This window comes from Malaclemys terrapin, chromosome 3 (assembly GCF_027887155.1).
Source record: "Malaclemys terrapin pileata isolate rMalTer1 chromosome 3, rMalTer1.hap1, whole genome shotgun sequence".
NCBI classification, from domain to species: Eukaryota; Metazoa; Chordata; order Testudines; family Emydidae; genus Malaclemys; species Malaclemys terrapin.
The window spans coordinates 125,479,954-125,505,365 of NC_071507.1; the positions used below are offsets into that span (position 1 = coordinate 125,479,954).

Genomic DNA, 25,412 nt, shown 5'->3' on the forward strand with positions numbered 1-25,412 from the left:
GGACTATTTAGGGAGCTTCCCCCATGCAGACCCTGGCTGACCCCTAGCCTCTCCCATTCAGTCAAGCACATGTGTCCCTCCCTGTCCACTCAGACACCCACTCCCCACATCCCCATGGGGCCCTGAACCCCCTCCCCTGTCCCTTTGTGGCCCTGCAAACCCTTCCCATCCCCACGTGCCTCTATGTCCCCACCCAGCCACTCCCCTGTCCCTATGTAGCTCTGCAACCCCTCCCCCATCACCATGTGGCCCTGCCCCTCCTTCCCCTCTGTGGCTCTGTGCCTCTACTCCCATTCAGCCCCTACCCCAGTCTGTCCTCCCCCACTAGGCCTTATGAGCCCCTGTCTGACCCCCACAGCACCACACACTGTCTGTCTCCCCATAGCCCCTCTCTCCTGACCTGGCCTGACAAGGATTGTGAAGAAGACAGGCTCTTTCTCTTCCCTAGCTGGCTGGGAGTGGCTGCTGTGTTCTCTCACCACAGCGGCCTCTGGTGGGCAAAAGGCAGAACTGCAGCAACTTTTCAGCAGAAGCTTTTTCTGCGCAAAAATTAAAAATACATCTAATTAATTATGCATGCACAGTGGCGCAGAATTCCCACAGAAGTAAAGAATCTTACACACCACCCCTTGATTAAGGCTGTGCCTCAAGTCACACTCTAGCCTTGTATGCAATTAATACTGTTTGTGTAAACTCCTTTCTTTCCTTAAGATGTTTGTGAGGATTTCTGTCTCTATACAAAAAAACACTGTTATCACCTTTTACTTTCAGCATTTTTTGTTAAGAATCAATGTCATGATTTATTACGTAATAAGAAATAAACCAGTAAATAAACAATGCAATATTATTTAATGGGACAAATCCTGGAATCCTTATTCTCATGGTTTACTCAGGCAGAAGGTCAATCCTGCATACAGAACCTACTTCAGTGGTTCTCGAACTTCTATATTGGTTATCCCTTTCACACAGCAAGCCTGAGTGCAACCCCCCCTTATAAATCAATAACACTTTTTTATATTTAGCACTTTATAAATGCTGGAGGTGAAGAAGGGTTTGGGGATGGAGGCTGACAGCTCGCAACCCCCATGTAATAACCTTGCAACCCCCTGAGGGGTCACGACCCCTAGTTTGAGAACCCCTGGCCTACTTTGAGGGCTTAAGGATCAGATTTTTAAAGGTGTGTAAGTGCCTAAAGACGCAGATAGGTACCTAGCGGGATTGTCAAAAGCACCTAGGTGCCAACCTCCCATTGAAATCCCACTGGGCACTTTACTTGCATCTTTAGGCCCCTAAATACTTTTTAAAATCTGTCCCTAAGTGGTTCATAGGCTTGGTGCTGACACTATGTACAGGCAGGCTCAGGGTTTTTCTGCCCAAGGCAGAAAACATTTTTGGTCTCCTTCAACCACCAAGTGGACTGCCAGAGAAAAAAGCGGGGGGGAAAGCAGATTGGACCAGACCAGCCAAGAGGCACCCTCAAAGTTTGGTGCCCAGGGAAACCATCCTGATTGCCTGCATTTAAGGGAGGCCCTCTGTACAGCGGTGAATTTAACTCTCAGTCCTTACTCAGGCAAAACATCCCATGAGTAAGGACTGAGTATACAGTGGATAAGGACTTGAGGATTTGGCCCCGTGGTTGTGGCTTAGCTTTTATATGCTGTCAATTTATTCATTTATTTATATATTTGAATGGTTTCTGACACAAATTAATGCAGAGCAGATGTATACATTTGCTAAGTCCAACCTTTTAAAGTCAGATAGTCATATTTTATCATCTGTGTGTTTGAAGGGTTTTTTCAATCAATATGCTCTTTCCTTTGGGTGCACATCATATTAACAGTTGCATTTTTTTGTTCAAGATTTCTGCTAATGGGTTTGTGTAATTACAATCTAGTTTGGGGTGACAATCAAGCTGCAGTGAGGGTTACTTTCTAGTTCTGGCAGCATCAATCTCTAGCCAATTTCTGATGAGCGGGTAGGATTCTGAAATTGTTCATTAGAAATTGCTTCCCACAGGACCACGGACATGAACAGGTAGGCAATTTCTGAATCAAATTAATCAGAACTTGCTTCTTCACACCAGCAATATATATATTTAACAGATTCCTTAAAGTTGCATTGTTGATGGGGAGTATAGAGTACTGTTGGGATTAGCTACTAAAATCATATTCTGAGAGGAAAACCTTACCATGGTTATATTGATGACTGCAGGGTAAGGAGGGAGCTTGCTACACAGCACATTCTGTTTCCTCAACCCCTACCTTAGCTTATCCCAGGCTTTGTTCTCCTTTGGGCCACATGGTGGAAGGAAATAGAAGGGTCTTTAGAAAGTTAATAGATTTGCTATCTTAATCATGTTGGGTCCAACTTCCTCTCAATATTTTATGCTATTCAGTTTTTCCTTTTTCTCAGCATAGAGTCATAGATGTTAAGGTTAGAAGGCCATCTACTCTGACCTCCTGCATAACACAGGCCATGGCATTTCAAATAGTACACAGTTTAGTACAATTGTAGTTTTTAATTTACTGAATATGGACATTTCTAGGATTAGATTACTCTAATGTAAGTGCACTGAAAACCCAGGATGAATTTGGACCATAGAATGTTTTATAACTGATATCGGTATACTACTAATACCTCAAAAGACTCCCATGAAAATTCCCCTTTAGCCTGTGATAATAAAGCAGGAGTGCATGGTGCTTGCAGAGCGGAGAGGAGAGGAAGGAAATCGGTCATGGTTTCTATTTAAATAAAACTTATAATCAAGTGAGGAGGCAACATAAGTTGCCATTTAGTTGAAATGTTTGCACATTGTTTTTGAAAAATATACGAAGTAACAGTATAGCACAATATGCAACCTGTCTAATTTGATATGAAGAATGGGGGTGAATACTTTCTAGGGGACTCTGGCTGTATTCTGCACTGGGAATATTTTTTTTTTAAATCTCTATTTGGTGCAATCCATTCTTAAAGCAAGACGTGTGCTCCTTTAGAAATATTAAAATGAGTCCCAGACAAAAGCAATGCCTGGCAGAGATGATGTATTCTTCCAGAGAAGGGGTAAACGCAATCAGAGGCAAGGAAATTATCTAAACTTCAATTTCTCATCTTCTCAGTTCTGGGTCTCATACTACAACCAACCATCAGTGTGGCATCTAAGCACTTTCCAGTGACACATTAAGCAACGTGACCAGCATCTGTTATGTATGGACCCTTCTCCAAGCAGGAGGAGAATTTTAACAAGGGGCACCCAATAGCCCCTGATAACCGTTTTCAGGTGAGAGAAACCAGAAAAATTATTTTCTATCTTTCGCTTTTTATTTCTGTTGTCTTTACATAATTTAAAGGGACACAACTTTAAAAAAAAATCAACATTTTTACTGAAAATATATTACTTGCTGGTATATTGGCAACTCTCAAGAAGTACTATCATGGAAAAAGAATGCAGGGGGTGACAAAGTCTTTGTTTGCTTTGTGCAATTGGCAGCATTTTGAGTATCAAGGCAGTTTCATTTTCCCTGTGTATTCAGGCAGACTGAAACTCACCTCTGTGCCAGAGCAAGGCCCATTAACCACTTAAGTCTTGCATAAGCACTCAAAAGTGGGCTGGTCCTCTGTATAGTGGTGAATTGCATCATTGGTTGATTAATCCGTTTCCCTCTGTCATTTATATGGACCTTTTAAGCCCCAACGGGAAAGAGAAAATTTTTTACAATCACATTTCCCTATTTTTTTAAAAAAGTACAACAGATAGCAAGGGATCTCAGGGACAGCTGTAGTGCCAGAAATTAATTTTACCTCTTTTTTTCAATTGACTGCATCCCTTTAAAACTATGACAGAAGATAGGTGATAACGTACACTAAAACAAACAAGGCTATAGTTATGTAGTACAAGTGGACCATTATATTGTTAAAAAATGTAAATATTTCATTTTTCAGGTGTAAAAATGTGGGGTTTTTTAATTCATTAAAGAGTTTGTTATGTGACCTGTGATTTTGAATCTGGGTGACTTTTCAATATACAGTATAATGAAGCCCCGGGCCTGATTCTCCACTCACTTATACTTACATCAGTGTAACCATTGGTGTCAATGAAGCTACTCCTGTAAGTGAGAAGAGACTCAGGGTCTGCTTGGTGTTTTAGGGTCAGATTCTGTCACTCTTCCTCTCCCGGAGTAGTGCTCTACTTTCCATCAGACCCACTGACCGGAATGGAACAAATCACAGAAGATGGTATTCCCAGCATGAGTAAAGGTAGCAGAATCTGGCCCTTACTGATTTTGCATTTCTCACATGATTTTCAAGGTTATGAATAAGCTATCGGTTGCTAATGAAAATTAGAGCTGACACTAAAGAGTTACTGTCTCAAATTTAAAAGTGTTTTAATATAGCATAATCACTTCCTTTATGCATATGGCCTTTTGAAGTCAATAACAAAACTAACATTGACTTCAGTAGGAGCAGGTTGGGACCTCTTTACATATGTGCCTTTTGTGATAGATATGTCAATTTTTCTGCAATATCCAGAACAAACTTTATTGAATTAAGTTTAAGTATCTTAGGAGTTCAGTCTATTAAAAATGTAAATGCTTACGTATTATTGTGTAATTGTATGTAATGTCTCTAAGGGGGAAACATACCTAATGTAAACCATAGGAAGTCTTAGGCTCTTCAAAGGACTCTTTTAAACAATGTGCCAGACAACATGCACTTTCAGTTAAGTGGGTTTCCTAGGAAAACTCTAGGGGGATGTGAATGCAAATGTCCCGTTTTGCAAAATCCCAGCCTGTTGAAGCTATGCCCTGAGGAGAGGTCCATTGTCTACTGTAGGAGTGCATGGTCATCCCTCCCTGTCAGTCTTCAAGGGAGGCCATGCCTCCTCACTGTCACACACATAGAATGTGAATCTGTAAAAAGGGGGCAAATTAGCTGTCTCTAGAGCTCAGGCCCTCTGGGCTGGGCCAAGCAGTAATTTGCCATTGGGGCTCAAGCCTCAAGCAGGGTGACACACCCAAACAGTCTAAGGCTCCAGACTTTAGGCAGGGCAGAACAATTAATAGTCTAGGGGCCCAGGCCCTCAGATAGGGAGGGGCACCACATAGTCTAAGGCTCTAACCCTATGGATCTAGCATACTAGTTCTGGCCGACAGTAGACCAACACAGGCCTTTTGGCCTAAGGTGGGGAGGCTGCCACCCCAGGAGTGGGGTTGGCAGCAAGGGGGGTAGGGTGACCCAGCCCCACCCTACTCCACCGGGGCTTAACAGTGGCAGAGTGTTTCACTACTGCGTCAGTGGGGATTTGGCTGCAGCACACTGACCTGGGTTCAGGCAGCAACACAGCTGGACGATAGTCGGCTGTCACTGGGCTACTTCCTATCCTCCCTTCAGAGTGTACCTGAATCCCAGGGTCATCCTCCATCTCCCCGGGGTACACTGCCAGTGGCAATCCCAACAGCTCCTCAGCATCTGGAATGTCTGGCAGCTCTAGTACATCCTCAGGACAGCAACAATCTTCTGCAGGCTCCTGCTGCTGGAGCAGGTTCAAAGTGTCTGTCTCCCTCAACTGAGCTGCAGGGCCTGCCTTTTGTATTTCCTGTTCCTGTCCCTCCCCTCTGCTTCCGGCAGGATGGGCATGGCCTTCCAGGTTCCGCCCACCAGGAGGCATGCAGCCATCCCTCCCTGTCAATCTCTGAGGGAGGCCATGTCTCCTTGCTACATCCACTGATTACCAGCTCCCAGAATCTGTAGTTCAGAGGTCCCAACTATATAAAGGACAGGATGACTTATTCATGGGTTTGCTTGTTCTGAGCAAAGGTGGTTATGAACTTGTAATCACAGAAAAAGCCTTGGTGGAGTTTTAAGGAATCATTCCTACCAAAGCCCTTCTTGGAATTAGGGTTGATCTCTAGTAAGCTTATTAGAATGCGTGTAGGGTTTTTTTTTTATTGTTTTAATATGTTTTCTCTTTCTCCTTAATGTTTAATGTTTTTCTCTTTCTCTTTCTCTTTAATATGCAGTTGCCCAGAACTGTGACACCATTACATTATCTATTTTAGCATACAAATTATTGATAACTTTAAAGGTGGACACCTCATGGTATATTTTCAATGAGGGCTACACATAAAATACCATAATCACATATCACGCCCAACAGTTGCATTGAAGTCAATGGAAATTTTGCATACATAGGGACTGCAAGATTGGGATGAGCATTTGTTTTTATAAAAATAACTACTTTAGGGCCTATACATGTAAATATTTCCAAGGGTAGGGCTCATTTCTGGCAGAGGTCTCATGGAAATAAGTGTTTGTCAGAGTGGCTATTTTTATTATAGATTACCATCCCAATTCTGAGGTCCCTACACAGGCAAAATCCCCCATATACTTTAGTGTGGGTTTTGGGAATATGGGATCAGACCTGATATGTAAATTGGATTGACTTCAGATAGTAAGCACAATTGGTAGAAGCAGCCCTCAAAGTGATGGTTCTTGTTGATTATTGTGATACATTTCATAGTTTGATTGGTAATATTAATTCCAGTATATGATTCAATTTTTTGTCAAAAATCATTCAGCAGCCAAGGTAAGCTAGCAGTTCGCCAGTTTAAGATTGTGTATGTGCAGAGGCTGCAAATGTAACACCATCTTCTGAAGCAAATGCCTGCTTCTTTACTTTATATAGCAATCTCAGCAAGAAAACAATATGTAGAATAGGTCTATAAAATTACTGGATTTCCTCTCATGGTGCTTTCAGCCAAGGACTATGCTTTCTGTTTCTCTTGACTGAGATCTGATTTGAGGAGGCAGATATTTTGTAGTCTGTGCTAATATTATTCTGCTCAGGTATCCCTGCAGATCAAGACTCTGGAAATGAAAGGCCATATTTTACTGCAACTAGATTGACGTCAATTCCAGTCCACGGGGTAGCCAAAACAAAATCAAAATACCATCCCCACTTTGGTTTACTCCTTCCCAGGAATTATTAGCTTAATCAGCAAAAGGTTTCCTAACATGGTATATGCCAAAAAAAATTATTACAAATGGCTGTAATCATTAAAAATAAATTTGATGCTCATTACAGTAGTAGAAGAATGATTATTAAAATCTTTTAAAAATCGCAATACTTCTAATTTAAACCAAGAGATTATTTTCAGTTTTGTTAAATGTTATTGTAAATTATTGAGAAAATGGTTAATAAAAATGTGTTCACATTATACAAACAAAATGCAAAATAAATTAACTAGTAAATATTATATATGCTGGTCTAAAAACGTAATCAGAATACACCTGAAGATTGCATGAGGATAAAAAACTATGAATTGCTTCCATTTCTCTGTTAAGCAATTTTAATTACTGGAATGATAGGTCCTATCTAAATCAGAAAACCTATTGCAGTCTCGATGTATAGTTTTGATGGTATTCAGGCTGAGATAACAACGAATTATAAAGCTAAATCCTAGAAGGTGGTAAGTTTTATTGACTGGTCCTAGCCACCTGTTGGTCATGTCTCTTGGCGATTAATTTTGTTAATATAACATCTGAGTACAAAAACACTGGGGAACAAATTACTTCAATGGAGTTAAAACAGGGTGAATTTGGCCCTGTGTGTACTAACATCTTCATAATTTTCATTTGATAGGCATTTTGACATATCACAGAGGCTACTTTATATCAACTTTATAACAACTCCAGATTAAGGCCTTTGATCATGGATATATTAATGAGTGATGCTGTCACTTCTATGACTGATTATTGTAACATTTATTTGAGGATCTTCCAACCTTTGCTGTCAAAAAACTGCAGCTGATACATAATAAATAATTTTTTTATTAATAAGGGTTATGAGAGTCTGGGTTCTAGTTGTTTGATCATATTACTCTTAAACTGAAAAGTCATTCATTACCAGTGAAATTGCATATTAGTATTAAAAGTACTTTGGCTTTAATATAAATTTAAGAATACTGCTTGAGAATCTCTATGACTTACTATGTTCTTATGGCCCTGGCCCTACTCATTCCAGGAGATGAGTGTTTGTTTGGTGGTTTGCGTTGGGTACAGTTTGGAAATATTAGAGGCTACATTCTTTAATATTTATGCCCTATACACATGAATAGAGGTTTAATCTGTTGCAGCCTTTAACTAAAAGTTGAAAGGATATGTGATAAATCATAATTTCACTGAATTTAAATAGTAAAGTGCCCAGCAATATTTTTGAAGTGTGCTGCATATATAATGTAGCATTATTAAAATAATCAGTTGTCTAGGAATTTGATCTCCAGTGAACAAATCCTTCAAAGTTTATGTATAATGTTCACCTGCTCCTGGCAAAAATCACTCCACTAAGCCACTGGGTTGTCAGAAAATTTTAAACTGCTCCAAGACAGGCAGACAACAAAGCTGCACTTAAGTGATTCTTCCATGTTAGTGTTAGAGTTCAATCAAGCAGAAGGAAAGAGAAATACATTTAGCTTCAGAACGGTGGATGGTCACATAAGCCAATTTATGATGGCCTTGTACAGACTTTTAGGGAACCAACTGATTTTTTCCCCAAATCAACTGATTTTATTTCTCCTTTAAGGGGAGAAATAAGGGAGTTTAGGCTGAAACTCAAGCATCTTGGATATTTTTCCCTGAATTTTTTTAAAATGTAATATTTTAATATGGGACCAACCTATGAATAAAAGATGAGACCCTGTGAGAATTGGAGACAAAATCAATAAGATATTTAAGTACTTGTTTCCTGGAAGATAAATAAATACTAGTCAGGGTAATGAAAGAAACCAATCAAAAATAGCAGTTAAGCATTTTTGTGAGATTTTCTCTGCATATATAAAATAAAGTTTCCTTAGATACAAGTACAGGGTGAGCTTTTTAGAGTAAACAAAAAGGGAGCTTGCTCAGCTGGCAGGCTTTCAAACTTTTATATCTCTGTAATCAGTTAAACACACAAAATAAAATTACACATTCAATGCATTTATTTCTTTGTGTACAAAATGTTATAATTTATCAACATTGTGCAGCAAAATATACTCACACCTACACATAAAATACAAGATTTCACTTCCCTTCTCTCTGCCCTTGGAAGTGGCAACACTGTTTGGCAGTTCAGCAGCTAGAAATAAAGTGCTATAATTAAGCAGTATTGGAATGTCTGCATTTTACAAATGTGATGTACCATTTTGTATGCAACCACATTTTTTTACAGAACTGAAAGCTCCATACCTGAACATTCCAAAGAATACAAATATATATACATAAAGTGCTAATGTTTAAGCACATTTTCAACAATTTCACAACATGGATCTAGTTCATTACAGGCACTGTAATTCACTAAGTAGATTGTCTCTTTGGGCAGCACTACAAAAAGAAAATTCACTTAAACATCACTGGGTGATCTTGAACGAAAGGACACTTTAGACTGAAAGCAGCCACAAAAAAGAACCCACATGGCCCTCTGAATTTCTTGGTTTCTGTAGGCATAAATGATAGGATTGATCATAGAGTTGTAAGTAGCAGGTAGAAGTGTGGCATAAGTGTACACGGAAGGGTAGTTAAGATCTCCAACTACACAATAGATTGCAAATGGTAACCAGCTTGCTCCAAAGGTCCCAATAATTATAGCAAGTGTAGACACTCCTTTTTTAGTAGCAACATAGTGAGAGGCAGTCAAAAAATGTTGCTGGAGAGCTATCTGATGTGCATGCCTGCAAACTATTTTGCAGATTTTAATGTACAGATGAAGCATGATGATAAAAACCAAAAAGAAAGAGGCAGACAGCAAAGTCAGATTACTTTTGGTCAAGGGTTTGACAATGCTGCATGATGAATAGTCATCTAGACAATTCCAGCCTAGAACAGGTAGTAGTCCCAAGCAGAGGGACACCCCCCAGGTAACGATCAGCATCATATGAATGCAGAGGACAGTCTTCTCTGAGTAGTAAGTCAGTGCATTGTACAGGGAAAGGTAACGATCGACTGTGATGGCTAACAAGCTACTCACAGAAGCAGTGAAGGAGGCAACTAGGAATCCAACGGTAATAAGGCTAATGGTCTCTGACTGGATCACATATTGAAAAACAAAATTCAGGATTAAGCCAACTCCAGCCAGTAGGTCCGCTGTGGCCAAGCTCCCAATGAGCACAAACATAGGCGTTCTCAGAGTGGGAGTGTAGAATATGATAGCCACCACGATGGCATTTTCACAGGCGATGATGGTCCCGGAGATGCAGAGCACAACGTCCCAGGGGTTGATGGCAAAGACGGGGAGCTGCGAGGAGAGCTCCAGAGAAGAGTTGCCATCGCTGGCTTGAATGCGGGCTAAAGGGACCCCGGTGCCATTGAGCGAGCCGCTTTCATTCATCTCTGCCGAAGCCAGGTGCGCCGCCTGTGAGCAGAAGAGGCGAGATGAGGCAAATCAGCGCAAAGTGAGCAGCGGGGGCAGCTCCAGGCTCCCTTCCCCAGTCCCCAGCCTACCGGGGCGGGGGGAGAGGACAGGGCCACACCTGGCTGGGCGGGTCACGCCTGCGGGGAAGGAAACCTGCCCAGGGAAGGGGGTGGGAGCGACAGAAATACCGGGGCAGAATAAATGCCAACGCCCCGCCACCCGCGGGCAGTCACTAAAGAAACGAGGCCGGGGCTCTGAGCCCTGACCGTGGTGCTGAACTCAGTTTCCCGAGCCAGCCGCTGAGCTGAGCCCAGCCGGGGGTGCGCTTGGCCAGGCGTGGGGTGGCTGCGGGGTTGCAGCGGGAGCGGGCTCTGCCCCGAGCTGGGCTCCGCAGAGCCGCGATCCGGGGAGGGCAGTCGCACCGGGTCCTTACTTGGGATCAGGGCTGGCGGGCGCTTCTCATGAGCCCGGCGCGGCTGGCTGCGAGCGGGGCCGGGGCGGGCAGGAGCCGGAGCAGGAGGCAGCTGGTGGAGCGGGCAGGGGCAGGCGGGCTGCTGCTGCTGCCGCCTCCCGTGTGTGTCAGAGTGAGGGCGCGCGGGGGACCGCGGGCTGAGACCGTTCCGAATGTGACGTCAATGGCAGAGCCGAGGGCAGGGGCAGAACTCCGGTGGCGGCACGTGGCCCCGGGGCCCAGCGCGGAGGGGAGAGGGGGAGACACAGCAGCCACCTAGCAGGGGAGGACAGAGACAGCGGCGCGCGGGGGACGGGGGAGTCAGCAGGGCGGGAAGAAGCGGGAAAGGAGGAACATGAGACTGGCAGGAGCAGTGGGGGCAGGGGCTGCACTGAGGGCAGGAGGAGAGACAGCAGCATAGAAGGGAGAGGGGCAGCACTGAGGAGGGAGCAGGAGCAGCCCGGGGGGCAGGCGGAGGGGGGCAGTGAGGAGGGACAGCAGCACTGAAGGGGGCGGCAGGAGGAGGGACAGCAGCACTAAGGGCGGGGGAGGGCAGGAGCAGCTCGGAGGCAGGAGGAGGGGGCAGCACTAAGGGCGGGGGAGGGCAGGAGCAGCTCGGAGGCAGGAGGAGGGGGCAGCACTGAAGGGAGCGGGCGGGAGAAGGGGCACCACTGATGGGAGGAGAGCAGGAGCAGCACTGAGGGCAGGTGGAGGCGGAGGAGAGGCAGCAGGAAGGCATCACTGAGGGCAAGGGAGAGAAGTGGGGGAGGCACAGGGAGTTAGAGGGCAGGAGATGGCAAAAACTGGGGCTTTCCCCCCCCCGTAAAGCAAACAGCACTACTTCTGGTGAACCCCCAGCTGGAAGAGGCAGCATTGCACCTGCCCGTTGGGGGGCTATAGAGTAAGAGATGCTAAGAGGAGCTTCCGGGGGCTAAGATGAAGGCAGAGAAAGGCACCTCACCCACCCCCCTCCATTTCTCCTTTCCCTCTTTACACCATCTGGGCAAAATAGACCATTGTCTTGTGTGTGTGTGTTGGGGGGAGGAACATAAGAACAGCTGTACCGGGTCACACCAAAGGTCCATCTAGCCCAGTATCCTGTCTTCCAACAGTGGCCAATGCCAGCTCCCCCTGAGGGAATGAACAGAACAGGTATCATCAAGTGATCCATCCCCTGTCACCCATTCCCAGTTTCTGGCAAACAGAAGCCAAGGAACACCATCCCTGCCCAAGCGGACACTTTACTGTGCAGGTCTCAATGTGATTTTCATTCCTGAATATTTAGGCAATTCAAGCCCAGCTCCAATAGGAACCGAGGAAAAGCTATTTGTTTTCTTGACAACAGACTTTGCCCTGTGAATTGTCACCCCATACAGCAAGCAGCTATACTGACAGAGTGAGCACTCTGCTGCAACATGCTATAGAAAGCAGGGGAGTTTTCCAGGTCATTCATGGTCAGCACAGTTTCAAATGGCTTCCCTTACAAATAATTTTGTAAGACAAACAATAAGTCCAGATCACTGACTGTATTAAGGACTTTGAAAAGGGGTGCACTGTTTATGCAAATACTATATATTTCACAGTAAATAGGGGTCTAACATCCCTAGCTAAACACTTGCTACCTAAAAAAACAGGGTTCAGCATTATTCACCAACATAACAGTGAAATTAAATAAACCATATGTACATCACTGGCTCTCTCTCTCTCAACAAAAAACAAAAAAACAGCCAGCCAACCCACACACACTCAACTAAAAATTATCAAAATAATATCTTAAAGAGAAATCCAGAGATGCAAGCTTTGAATAGACAACTTTCTTTGAAGTGAAAAAGAGATGCTGTGGTTAAAATTATATCTCTATTATGATTCTCCCCACTCAGAATCATATGAAACAGCCTACTGAATATTTCTTAGGCAGAAGAGATCCCATCTTCAATATTCACTTGTGTTTTGTTTGCATCCAATTAATTTTCATTATTCTTGGATAAAGGACGATTATTAAACAATAAACATTTTCCTCTGACCTAAACTCAGGTGTCTGATAGGTACAGCTCTCAAGCTGGTTATTACCAAACAAAAATAAGATTTAGCTAGAAAATAAAACCTAAAGAACATTCTATAGCACATGTTACTGTTTATTTGGGAAGAACAATCCAGTTTCTCCTTTTTCTCTGGCTCTTCTTTTCCTTCTTTGTTTGTAAGGATTTCTCTTTGGAGCCCTATCCATATTCTGTCTATAGGTAAGATATTGGAAGTTTTGTGTTTGTACACCACCTAGCACAATGGGGTCCAACCTGTCATTTTGCCTGGTAGTAGCAATATGAATATTAAATAATAATAATGGAAGTTGTTTGGATAGCAGTCCATAAACATTCTTAATTTTCCTTTTCCAGTAAGAAATAATATTCCAGGGGTGACAGCCTGCTTAATAATGTGGATACCTCCACAGCTTTTCCTAAGGCTGACCCCAAAATAATGTGATCACAATGGACGGAAGTCAATTACATTAGAAAGAAGGGTGGGGATTGTTTCTCAGGCTCACTTTTTGCCATCTTGCATTCAAATAGCAGTAGTATCCAATCTGTGCCCTGTATTAAAAGATAATAGCTCGGGAAATAAAGTGTAGCTATTTGTTTCATGGTAATTATGGTCTTATTAATTTTATTTAATTATGTATTCATTAGATAATATGTGTAAAAAACTTTGATGATAAAAAGTAGTCCATAAAAGTGCTAAGTATTATTACTGACTATTTGCAAGTTACTACCAATTGTTGTTTTACAGATGATTATTTGGAACAAAGCAAATCTTTAAAAAAAAAAATCCCATTTCACCTTTTCACAAGCACATTTGAACTACAGAAGAGTCATTTTTCTCTCTCCAACATAAGGAATCCTTAAAATAAAGAGAGAAAAAATGGGGATACACAGATGGTGAACTACACAATGCTGACATTTCAGATATTTCCATCCAGCTGGTGTGAGAGAGCTTTTAAAACATTTCACAACCCATTTATATACATCTTAAAGTGTATGAGCGGTGAGCTTACCTCATCACATTGTGTCACTGTTTACCAGCATCTGGTTAACATTTCCCCTTTGCCGATCTTTTAGATTTATGTACAGATTTTATCTGCATACATACTGCACCACTAATGCTACTAGTAAAAAGCAAACTTAACAGGTACCCAGGTGCCATTTAATATATTGGATACAGAACTTTCATCCCATCTTACACAATCCTTTTTCCTTCATACATAATGTTTCTCATGTGGTTTTCTGGCTCTGCTTCTTCTTGAAGTATGGAAGAATTCAGGTTAGCCTTGTATCTTTGCTCCCCTTTTACAAGTTTTTTCAAGCACTTGTTTTGCTTTTTCCTCTCTTTGTATATTATATACAGTAATTATTTTACCAGTACTACTGAAAAATCTTCTTACTTTCTGTGTACTTGTGCTACATATGATTACATAAGCACAGAAATACAATTATATAAATACCTGTACCACAGAAATATAACTATACAAATTGCCATACCACTTATTTTTAGTTTTCTGTGTTTAGGATACGTCTTTTTTACTATACAAATAAAACTGCATTTGTTCAAGTGGATGTTTATGAGTAGTTGGAGTAGTCACATTTTATTTTATTTTTGAATTGGTGGTATTATACATAGGGCCAAATTCAGCCCTAATGTAAGCAGGTGAAAAATCTGATAAACGACATTGCACCTGCTTACTTGAGGGATGAACTTGGCCCACACTCTAAGGCTATGTGTATACTGCCTCACAGTTCAGATTACAGAGGTTTGATGAGCAGGACACACCAAAGTACCGCATTGTAACTCCCTGTGTAGACACTGCAGGCAAAAACTAAAAGGTTCCTGGGTCAGCTGCATGTAGTCCTATTTGAAGAGAATTACATTCATGTGAACTAGGAACTGTTTAGTTTGTGCCCACAGCATCCACACGGGGGAGTTACAGAGCAGCACTTTCATGCACACTGCTGTTCATGCAGTGGTAATCTGAACTGCGGAGCAGTGTAGACAAGCCCTAAACTGAAGCCATATTTTTGAACAATAATGCATTTCTTTCACATTGAAAAGAAAATGTAAAATGTATAAATAGATGCAGAAAATTAAACTGATGCACAACTAAAAATATCTTGCATTAATATAGGACCTTTCATTCATGGATCTCAAAATGCTTTATAAACAATAATGAATCCTCACAATTCCTCTATGAGATAGAAGATTATGTCCATTTAAGGATGAGTAAAGAGAGGTCAATTGCCTTCCTCAAGGTCAATCAGTGACAGAAACCCAGGAGGCCTGACTCATAGTTCTCTGCTCTTACCACTAGACTAATTACACGGTCTAGTAGTTCATCCACTCAGGTAATGGAGTACACATGAAACTTAGAAATATACATTAACCTTTCTGAAGTCTGTGCAGAATAGGATAGTGCCATCCGGTTTACAGACCAGGCCAACTGGGCTTAGTCAATTGCTGTGAGATTCTTTAATGGCTCCTATCTCCAGCATGGTACAGAGTTCCTATTTCACGGCATCACACTTCCCCCTTTTTTTTTTTTTTGAAGCAGCCAATGATTCCCCCAGGCATGTTGCCCCAGTTCTGGACATGATGTTGAATTATTAGATGGGTTCATCGCAGCTGAGATGACAATATCTCAGAGAAGTTGTCTCCTTTGGGACCCTGGTCCATCTGCTTTCAGAATTAATGTGCCCCACCTGCTGTATTACTTCATATGGTCCCTGCCACTTAGTGAATAGTTTGGACTCTGCATTAGGGAGCAGGACAAGTCTCCAATCATCAGGTTTAAATACATATCCCTATAGGCTCACTCCAGGATCTGCTGAGCACTAAGGCACCTCAACCCCCACACCTCCTCCTGAACCCCAACCCCCTGCCCCAGCCTGGTGAAAGTGAGTGAGGGTGGGGGTGAATAAGCGACCGGGGGTGGGGTGGGGGGATGGAGTGAGCAGGGCACCTCGGGGAAGGGGCAGGGCCTCGGGGAAGGGGCGGGGTAGATACTGGGTTGCCCTTAAATTCAAAAAGTGATCTTGGGTGTAAAAAGGTTAGAGACCACTGGTTTACAGGCTCAACTTTCTGACATCCACACCTATCCATAACTACATTCAATATAGGGGCATTTGTGATACAGGTGTGCTAGGTGCCCACCTGAAAAGCAAACTCCCACTATTTGCTGGGTGGGCTCTGGCCCTGGGCCTAGCATTTGAGGTAGCACCTCCCTAACTAGCCTGCCTACTCCCACTCCCTGGTTTTCCTGGTGAGAATACTGCAGGGGCCTCAAGGCACTTCATCTGGGTCTCACAGTCTAGGGCATCTGGGTTTTCTGATGGAGACCAGCCTGGGGCCTGATAGTTTGCTAGGACCCTTAGAGGCTGGTGCTTCTGAGCCTGGAACCAAGCTGTCAGGCCACTGCCCTCCTGCTTACGTTCTCTTTCAACTCGAAGGACCCCCTTTGCCTAAGGTGGTCTTTAACACATCAGCCAGGGTCTCTGCCTGGTGTTTGAATACCCAGTCCCTCCCCCCTGCTGGGAGTATGTGGGTTAACTGCTCTGCCAAGATAGACTTGAATGCAGGTTGCTGAGTTTAAGTCTTCGCTTCAACTATTGCCAACACAAGTTCCTAATTTCTTGGACACTATGCAGGGCTACACCACCTGGGGTATTTCTCCTCCCAGGATCACTGTTGAAAAGCCTCTTCCATGATATCAAGGTAGCCCAATATAGCCACTTTCACCTGGGTGTAATCTGCTGATGCTGCTTCCAGCCCTTGGTATGCAGGCTGTGCTGGCCCAGTCAGGTACAGTATTAACACGAAGACTCACTACTCAGATGGCCACTGGATTGCCATCTCCACTTGTTTGAACATCACAGAGAAAGCTTCCAGATCATCTTCAGTGCCCAATTTTTGCGAGTCTCATTTTGGGTGACCATGCGTCCTTATTTCAGGGAACTGAAATTGATTTGTCCCTCAGGGTGTTACATCCCAAGGCCCCCTCCCACAGGGAGTCCCCTGGGAAGGCAGATCAGCATTGTATATTTGCAAGCATCGCAAAGCATTTTGGGGAGGGTCAAAGGTGTGTGAGTGGGGAGTGGAAGTTTCCTTTGCAGGTACGAGACCCACCCCCCAAAAAGAGCAAAAAACAGGTTAACTCAACATTTCAGTCGGAAGATAAGATGCTGGCCCAAGCCGCCCAAGGACACTGCTCACAGCCGAGACTTGGCTGACATCCGAGAAAGACGGGGGCTTAAGGCTTTCCTGAGCAGCTGTTTAAAAAAAAAAAAAAAAAAAAAGTGTCCAGGGCTGCAGAAATTTAAAACACAGACAAGACGACTTGTGTCCCTGGAACCGGGCTGTTTTAGGAACGGTGAAAAGAATAAGCAACAAGAACTAGAAATGCTAGTCAATAAGCCCAACTATGGCATAGTTGTCATCATAGAGACGGTGTGGGATAATACCCATGACTGAAATATTGGTATAGAAGGGTAAAGCTTGCTCAGGAAGGACAGGCAGGGAAAAAAGGGAGGTGGTGTTGCCTTATATATCAAAAATGTATACACTTGGACTGTGTTGAAATTGAAATAGGAAATAGACTTGTGAAAAGTCTGTGGGTAAGAATAAAGGAGGTAAAAACAAGGGTAATGTCATGGTAGAGGTCTACTAGAGACCACCTAACCAGCAAGAGAAGGTGGATGAGGCTTTTTATAAACAACTAACTAAATGATCCAAAGCAGAGGACTTGGTGGTGATGGGGGACTTCAACTACCCAGACATCTGTTGAGAAAATAACACAGCAGGGCACAGATTATCCAACAAGTTCTTGGAATAGTCAGAGACAATTTTTTTATTTCAGAAGGTGGAGAAAGCCACTGGAGGAGAGTGTTCTAGATTTGATTTTGACAAATAAGGAAGAACTGGTTGAGAATTTGAAAGTGGAAGGCAGCATGGGTGAAAGTGACCATGAAAGGATAGAGTTCATGATTTTAAGGAATGGTAGAAGGGAAAACAGCACAACAAAGAAAATGAATTTCAAGAAGGCAGACTTTAGAAAATTAAGGGAGTTGGTAGGTAAGATCCCTTGGGAAGCAAGTTTAAGGGAAAAAACAGTTCAAGAGAGTTGGAAGTTTTTCAAAGAGACATTATTAATGGCACAAGAGCAAACTATCCCACTGCGTAGGAAAGATGGGAAGTATGACAAGACACCACCCTGGCTTAACCAGGAGATTTTCAATGATCTGAAACTCAAAAAAGAATCCTACAAAAAGTGGTAACTAGGTCAAATTACAAACGATGAATATAAACAAATAACACACATATGTAGGGACAAAATTAGAAATGCAAAGACACAAAACAAGATTAAATTAGCTAGAGAGATAAAGGGTAACAAGAAAACATTCTACAAATACAATAGAAGCAAGAGGAAGACAAAGACAGGGTAGGCCTGTTACTCAATGAGGGGGGAAACAATAACAGAAATGTGGAGATGGCAGAAGTGCTAAATGACTTTTTTGTTTCAATTTACACCAAATAGTTTAGTAGCAATTGTTTATATAACTTAATGAATGCCAGTGAAAATGAGGTATGATCCGAGGCTAAAATAGGGAAAAAACAAATTAAAAATTATTTAGACAAGTGAAATGTTTTCAAGTCAGCAGGGCCTGATGAAATACATCCTAGAATACTCAAGGTGCTGACTGAGGAGCTCTCAGCCATTAGTGATTATCTTCAAAGAGTCATAGAAGACGGGTGAGATTCCAGAGGACTGGAAAAAGGCAAATATGGTGCCAAACTAGAAATAATTGCCTCCCTCAAACTGAACCAAAAATACAGCCATACAGTCAATGTCTTAAATGAACATCTAATTAAACGTGTTAACTTAAAAAAAACACAATTGACTCTGCACTCCTTGGTGTATTTAAAAAGTTTTCCATTATGCCCACACCCAAAGTTGGGCTTTATCCACTCTCTGAAAGTATAGACATATTTTGGAGTTTGGCATAAGTGTTAATTTCTGTATTTCAAAGGACTTTAGCTTGTCAATATCAGAACGTCTATGTCCCTTGTTTGGCGGACCCACACTTCTCAGTTTTAGCTTGATGGAGGCTGTCACAAGATGATGGTCGCTGCCAACATCTGCACCCCTTCTCACTTTCACATGTGTCAGTGAGCGTCGCCATTTGACATTGATCATGATATGTCTGGTTCTTATCACTGCCATTTGGAGAACACCATGTCAGCTTGTGAATTTCACGATCTTCAAATAGGGTTCTGCAGATGACTAGGTCATTCATATTACAGAAATCAACAAGCTTTTCTCCATTTTCATTCCTGGTGCCACACCCATGTCTTCCTATTGCTCTGTCATTGTTTGTGGTGTCCTTACCAACCTTGGCATTCAGGTCTCCCATGACGATAGTTAGGTAGTGGCGTGGTATTCTCTCTAACTCCGCCTGTAGTATAAGGTAGAATTTGTCCTTTACTTCTTCATCACTTCATCATCACACCATATATAAGAAAAAACAACTCAACTCAATACATTCAGCCAGCAAATTGGACTGAAAATCATCTGCAATAAGACAGATATCATGACCTTTAATATTGCCTCACCATCACCAGTACAGATAGAGGATTATGTTCTCACCAATGTAGAAACATTCACATGGGCAGCACCGTCAGCCAGGATGGTGGAACAAGCCAGGACATCTGGATCAAAATCAGTAAGCCAGGAACACCTTCAGGAGCTTAAATACAGTCTGGAAATCATCAAAATACAACACCAAAACCAAACTCAATATTTATCAGAGCTGCATACTTTCAACATTACTTTATAGTGCAGAATACCGGGGAATGAGAAAGTATGACATGTCCAAACTTGTCTTCATTCCATACAACCTGCCTCAGAAAAATCATCCGTATATTTTGGCCCAGAACAATCTCAAATCAAGATCTATTGACACAGTGCAGTCAAGAGGATCTGAGCACCATCACTGGCAGGATGTGTTGGAGATGGATCGGTCATGTGCTTCAGATGGAAATGGATTCCATCACCAGAGTAGCAATAAGATGGACACCTGAAGGCAAGCAAAAATGAGGCCGCCTGAAAACAACATGGCGAAGAGCTGTGGAAGCCATGCTGAAAAACCTGGGGCACAGCTGGGGAACCATTGAAAGACTTGCCAGAAACAGACAAGAGTGGAGGAGCTTCGTTACTTCCCTAAATGCCAGAGGCGTAATAGGAACATGATGATGGTAAGGTGTTAAATTCAGATGGCCATATATTGTAATTCGCAGTAGGTGTGATCATTGAAAAACCATTGAAATACAGAACTTTCTTTCTTTCTGTCTTTCTTTTATTTATGGGTGAATTATTCTTCAAATTTGCAATGTAACTTTGAAACTGCACCATTTCCCCTCCAACCTCTCGCTCCTCTTGAAGTAAACCTACTAGCGGGATCTAATGGGAGAAGTACTGTATGTTTTTGTTCTAAGGTTCTTCACTGACAAATTCAGTGACTGCTGTAAATCTAGCATTATTTTATCAGGATCCTGTATGACTTTCTAATTCGAATGACACTTTCCTTACCTATGTTCCAGTAGTCCCATCCTGCAAATCCATACAGTTTGTGGGAAGATCCAATGAAGACTGGGTCCACAAATTGAACTGGGAAACTGGCTTTTAGTAAAATATTTAACTATTAAAACAAAAGCAAAGAGTGAAATGTAAATCATTCTGTTCATATTCTAGCACCCCTTTGTAGAACATGGGTTGATACAATCACTGATTATGCCATCCCAGTTTTTACTAGTTGGATGAAGACTGACTGTTGTTTTGAATATTAGAGCACTTGACTCATTTATTTTCTAATATAATATTTACCTTCCTGAAATTTTGTCAATGTGGCTGAAAATAAACTATTAGTTTTAATGGTAAGAAATGAACCAATTATCACACAAAATAGGTGTTATTCAGTTTTGATTGCACACAGACAACTCTAGCAACTGCAGACAGATTTAACTGGTTGGTTTAGTACCACTTATAAAAGTTCAAATGATTCCCTCTTTTCTGGCATTACAATAAAACGAATATTTTGTTCACACTGTACATTAAAAGGAATGGGCATTTAAACATTATAAAACAGAGGATGGGGAATTTGTATATATGGGTTGCAATTCAGCAAACCATTTAAGCATATGATTAACTCCAAGCATGTACTTAAATCCATTCCTATTCAGGAAAGCTCTTAAGTACTTTGCTAGTTAGAAATGGATTTAAACACAGGCTTAAGTGCTTTGTTGAATCAAGACCATGGTTTGGAAATATAGGGAAAAGTGTAAAATTTGGTCAGAAAATATTGAGTACGTGCAAGATTAGCTGCATGTGTTTGATTCATTAACCAACATATAACACACAGGAAGGTATATTAAGTGGATATTAAGAAAACTTATGGGGATAGCAATGTCAACAGCAAAAACATGGACATAGGAATCTGTACCTTCAATGTCAGAATGGATTAAAACCTAATCCAAAGCCCTTTATAGTCAATGGGAACCTTTCCATTGATGTGAATGAACTTTGGATCAGGCTCCAAGTACATGAATGCATGCCTCTCATTAGAACATATCGTTTATCAAGTCGGAGGTCACCCAGAGACACTGAAAATAATTGGATTCTCATTTAAATTGGCAGCATTTATTGGTAAATATCTATTGCTTATTATAGTGTCTATAATACAGTTCTTAAAAGATTTTATTTGATTCATACAAATATGAATATTGTTTTATATGTCTATACAAATCTGCTTGGGTAGCACTTATCTGATGTAAACCATTTTTCAGAGAACAAATTAAAGCAACTTCATAAACATGTTTGTTATTGTTTGACAATGTAGGTCCAGGGCAACAATGAATAATTGGCTAGATCACGTAGCTGGCACTATAATTAAACTTACAGAGAAATGTAAGGTCTGCAAAGACATTTGCTAGTTTAACTGGATTCATCTTAAATACAGCTAAAACACAAGTAATTAAGTTAGCAGGGGAGCCAGACAGGTGTTCTGGAGAAAGTCCAAAGACAGAGCAATACACATGTGAAGTCAGTAAGCAAAGCACATCTCCAATCTGCAGACAACCATCCAAAACCTATAACACAAAACTTACATTAGACAGTAGCAATTGCAGTGTGTGATGAGGTGTGCTCCCCACACTGCCCACCCCCAAGAGCTGAATTGGGCCAAGTGGGCCCAATCAGTTACTTAGGCTGCAAATGGGGGAGCTTTAAGCTGGAGGCAGCTAATTAGAGAGAAGCTCACCTGTGAGAGACAGGCGGGGCTTCCACAAAAGACAGGAAGTTGGAAATAAAGGGGACTGCAGGGAAGGAGTCTGCAGTCATTCTCTGGGAGAAGGGAGATGGGCCTGTAGAGATGAGCTCTCAAAACTTACTCCCTGGAAGGAGGGAGAGAAGCCACTGGCAATCCCAGAGGAGTGGGGAGGGCCACGAGATATGGAAGCAGCTCACGGAAAGGCATCAAGGTGCACGGAATGGACCTGGTCTGTTGTGTAGAGGGTCCCTGAGTGGAGGGTGGGCCTGGGTTCCTCTGCCAGCCCTTGTGGGAATGGCACTGAGAGGCAGGGAAGCAAGAGACTGCTGGAGAACAGGAACCTTGATCTCCCCCATCCCTGGAAGGGGAAACCACACTAGTGACCTGACTGGAAGGCTGAGTCATGAAGAGGACAACTGTGGCTCCTGACAGTGAGAGAGGGGCTGCAGAGGAGAAACTGATGGGGTGCCACCACTGGCAGGGATGTCAGCCTGACTGAGCTAATCCCCAGAACTGCCAGGAGGCAGCACCATTCAGCATTAAGTGAAGCAACCTGTGAATTGGCAATTAAGCCCCCTCTGATGTAATGTTCAGAATTTGTGACTGGCCCAGAGGTGTTTGAACTGATGTAGATCAATATGTTAGTAGTGTTCAGGAAGGAAAAGTGCCAATGGCCCCAACTCATGAAACTGCTCTGTAAAGAACCCTTTTTGCTGAGATGAACTATGGTGGCATTGTTACATTCTCTATGAGTGGTCACTTACAGCAATTATTCTCCATGACTCCCAAACAGCTGTAAGTGATAATGACAACAATTGGATACTCAAAGTAACTTAGACCAGTGCAATAGTACATAGAACTTTAAATTATAGAACTAAAAATTATAGGTTGAGTCACGAGTTGAAAATGAGTCAATTGGTGGAGTCGGTCATAAGTATCAAGCTAAGGAATTTTAGAGACAGAGGAAGGGAGTAGTATACAGCAGTTCTTAGTACCAATCACTTTATATATGGCCATTAAGTATCCTCTCCTTTTAACTAATGAATTGTGTGTGCAACAAAAACAAGTCCTTATTTTCATCCACACAACCATGCACCAAGAATTCTATATATAGAACATATAATACACAGAGGCTGAATTGATACGATATCAGTAGTTCTTCACAAGAATAAAACAGTGAGCCAGAGATGAGGCCCTTCATTCCCTGTCAACATACAACTGTGAGCCATGTTTAAATGATTTATGAGGTGTGGAAAAAAGCAGGTTTACAAAACATAGGTAACCAGACAATTATTTTAACAGTTATATTATTTAATGGCTAAGTGTACAAGTTATTCCAGCTGAGATCATCATTGATTTGTGTCCTAAAAATTTTGGACATTATAATGAGATTTGGTTAATAAAATAAACTTTTGGCCAGATCATGGCTCTTTTGAGGTTTACACAAAACAAATCTGCCCTTTTTTGTGTATGGAACCATTCTGGTGCCACTGCATCCAAAATCTGGTGCATAAACTGCAATATTGGACTTCAATAAATACCACCAAATTCCTGAGCCCCCATTTTTATGATGTACCCACCCTTTGGATAACTGGAAAGGTCTCCAGAGTACACTCCTGAGTAGCTTGCAATGAAAAGCTTTATTTAAGTAAGTTACATGAAATTCTGAGGTACACAGGCCACATGCAATGGCAGAATGTGACTATAAGGCTAGAGGGAATAAAAATACATTTTGTACTGGATCAAGTAGGCCAATTTAAAATTATTTTAGCTATTGACTTGAAATTGTGCTATAAACAGCTGTGCATGAATAGCTAAACTTTTTATTTCAGCTCACAGCTGTGGAGGGGCACTTGACATTTTATAATTTCTCATTTGCTTAAAAAACCTCTAAATACTGTCTCGTAAACATGCACTAAAGAGAGAGAGAGAGAGAGAGCAAAACAGAAAAACACTTCAGTACAAAGCACGTGCAATGACCTAGCAAATACATTAAAGCCAGTAACAGTTACAGTAACAGTGTTCTGAGCCTCAGCTCTGCAAATGCAGCTTGATTGCCAATGTCAACAAAAGCATTTGGTTCTGATGAGAAGGACAGATGGAGTCATTTTCTGGATGTAAGCTGCATCAAGCCAAAGTGTCCAAAATAGAAACAGAAATTGAAGGGAAGATAAAAGAAACTTGGGTCCTGATAAGCATATCTGCTAGAATGAAGTGCTTTAGAGGCTTCTTAGTACTAATGTGTCTATAGGAATGAAAAATGTGACCCTGCTAATCTTCCACAGCAGAGGGTAGAGGGCAAGGGAGTCCAAATTTCCAACTGAAGTCTTCTTCCAAAGAGCCAGCAGCTGGAGGGCAGAAGCTAATTTGCATTAATTGGAACAGATTGCAGCTGCTCTCCTCTTTCATACAGAATTGTGTCCTGTGGAGACCCCAAGTTCCAGTATATTTTTTCCATCTTAAGGTGAATGGCCCTTGCCCAGATCAAGATGGGGTCATATAGGTGCAATGCCCTCTATCTGTACATAGTGAGTAACAATGCTATATTAAGTATCAGGCTTTGAGCTACATTGGAAGGTGCACAAATACCATGGTGATGCGCATGGGGAAAGCATTTGAATAGACAACTTTGCTGTTAAATAATGCTTTTCATGTATAGGACCTAAAGTGCTTTACAAAAGAGCATGAACACCATTAACCACATAGAGATGCAGTGACTTGCCAAACATCACACAGCAGATCAATGGCAGAGACGTTTAGAGAATTTAGGTCTCCTGATTCCTGGCTTAGTGCCCTATCCACCGGACCACAGTGCCTTCAGAATAATATAAATCAGTGATTGGGCCATTGCCTGCACTTTGACCAACCCTACTAGAGACATGAGTTAGGGAACAATATGGAACACAATTAATGTTAACTATAAGAGTAAAGAAACAGAAGATAGATCAGGGAAAGAACAGATTAAATAATGTTTAGATACATTAGATGTATTCAAAGCAGTAAGGCCTGATGAAATTCTTACTCAAGGAACTAGCCTAAGCAGTCTTGGAACTGTTAGCAATTATCTTCAAGAACTCATGGAGAATGGGTGAGGTCTCAGAGGATTAGAGAAGGGCAAGCACGGTACCTGTCTTTAAAAAGGGGAACAAAGATGACCCAGGAAATTATAGACCAGTCAGCCTAACTTCAGGACTTGGAAAGATACTGAAACAAA

At 42.0% G+C, this 25,412-nt stretch overlaps 1 protein-coding gene across 1 annotated transcript; it reads right to left on the reverse strand.

Annotated features, from left to right (window-relative positions):
• Positions 1–8,957: 8,957 nt before the first annotated feature.
• On the reverse strand, positions 8,958–10,987 carry GPR6 (G protein-coupled receptor 6). Its single transcript, XM_054023233.1, has 2 exons — positions 10,818–10,987; positions 8,958–10,384 (listed from the first exon to the last, which is right to left on the reverse strand). The coding sequence occupies exon 2, from the start codon at positions 10,358–10,360 to the stop codon at positions 9,377–9,379; it is 984 nt and encodes a 327-aa protein (XP_053879208.1). The 5' UTR covers positions 10,361–10,384; positions 10,818–10,987; the 3' UTR covers positions 8,958–9,376.
• Positions 10,988–25,412: the final 14,425 nt, after the last annotated feature.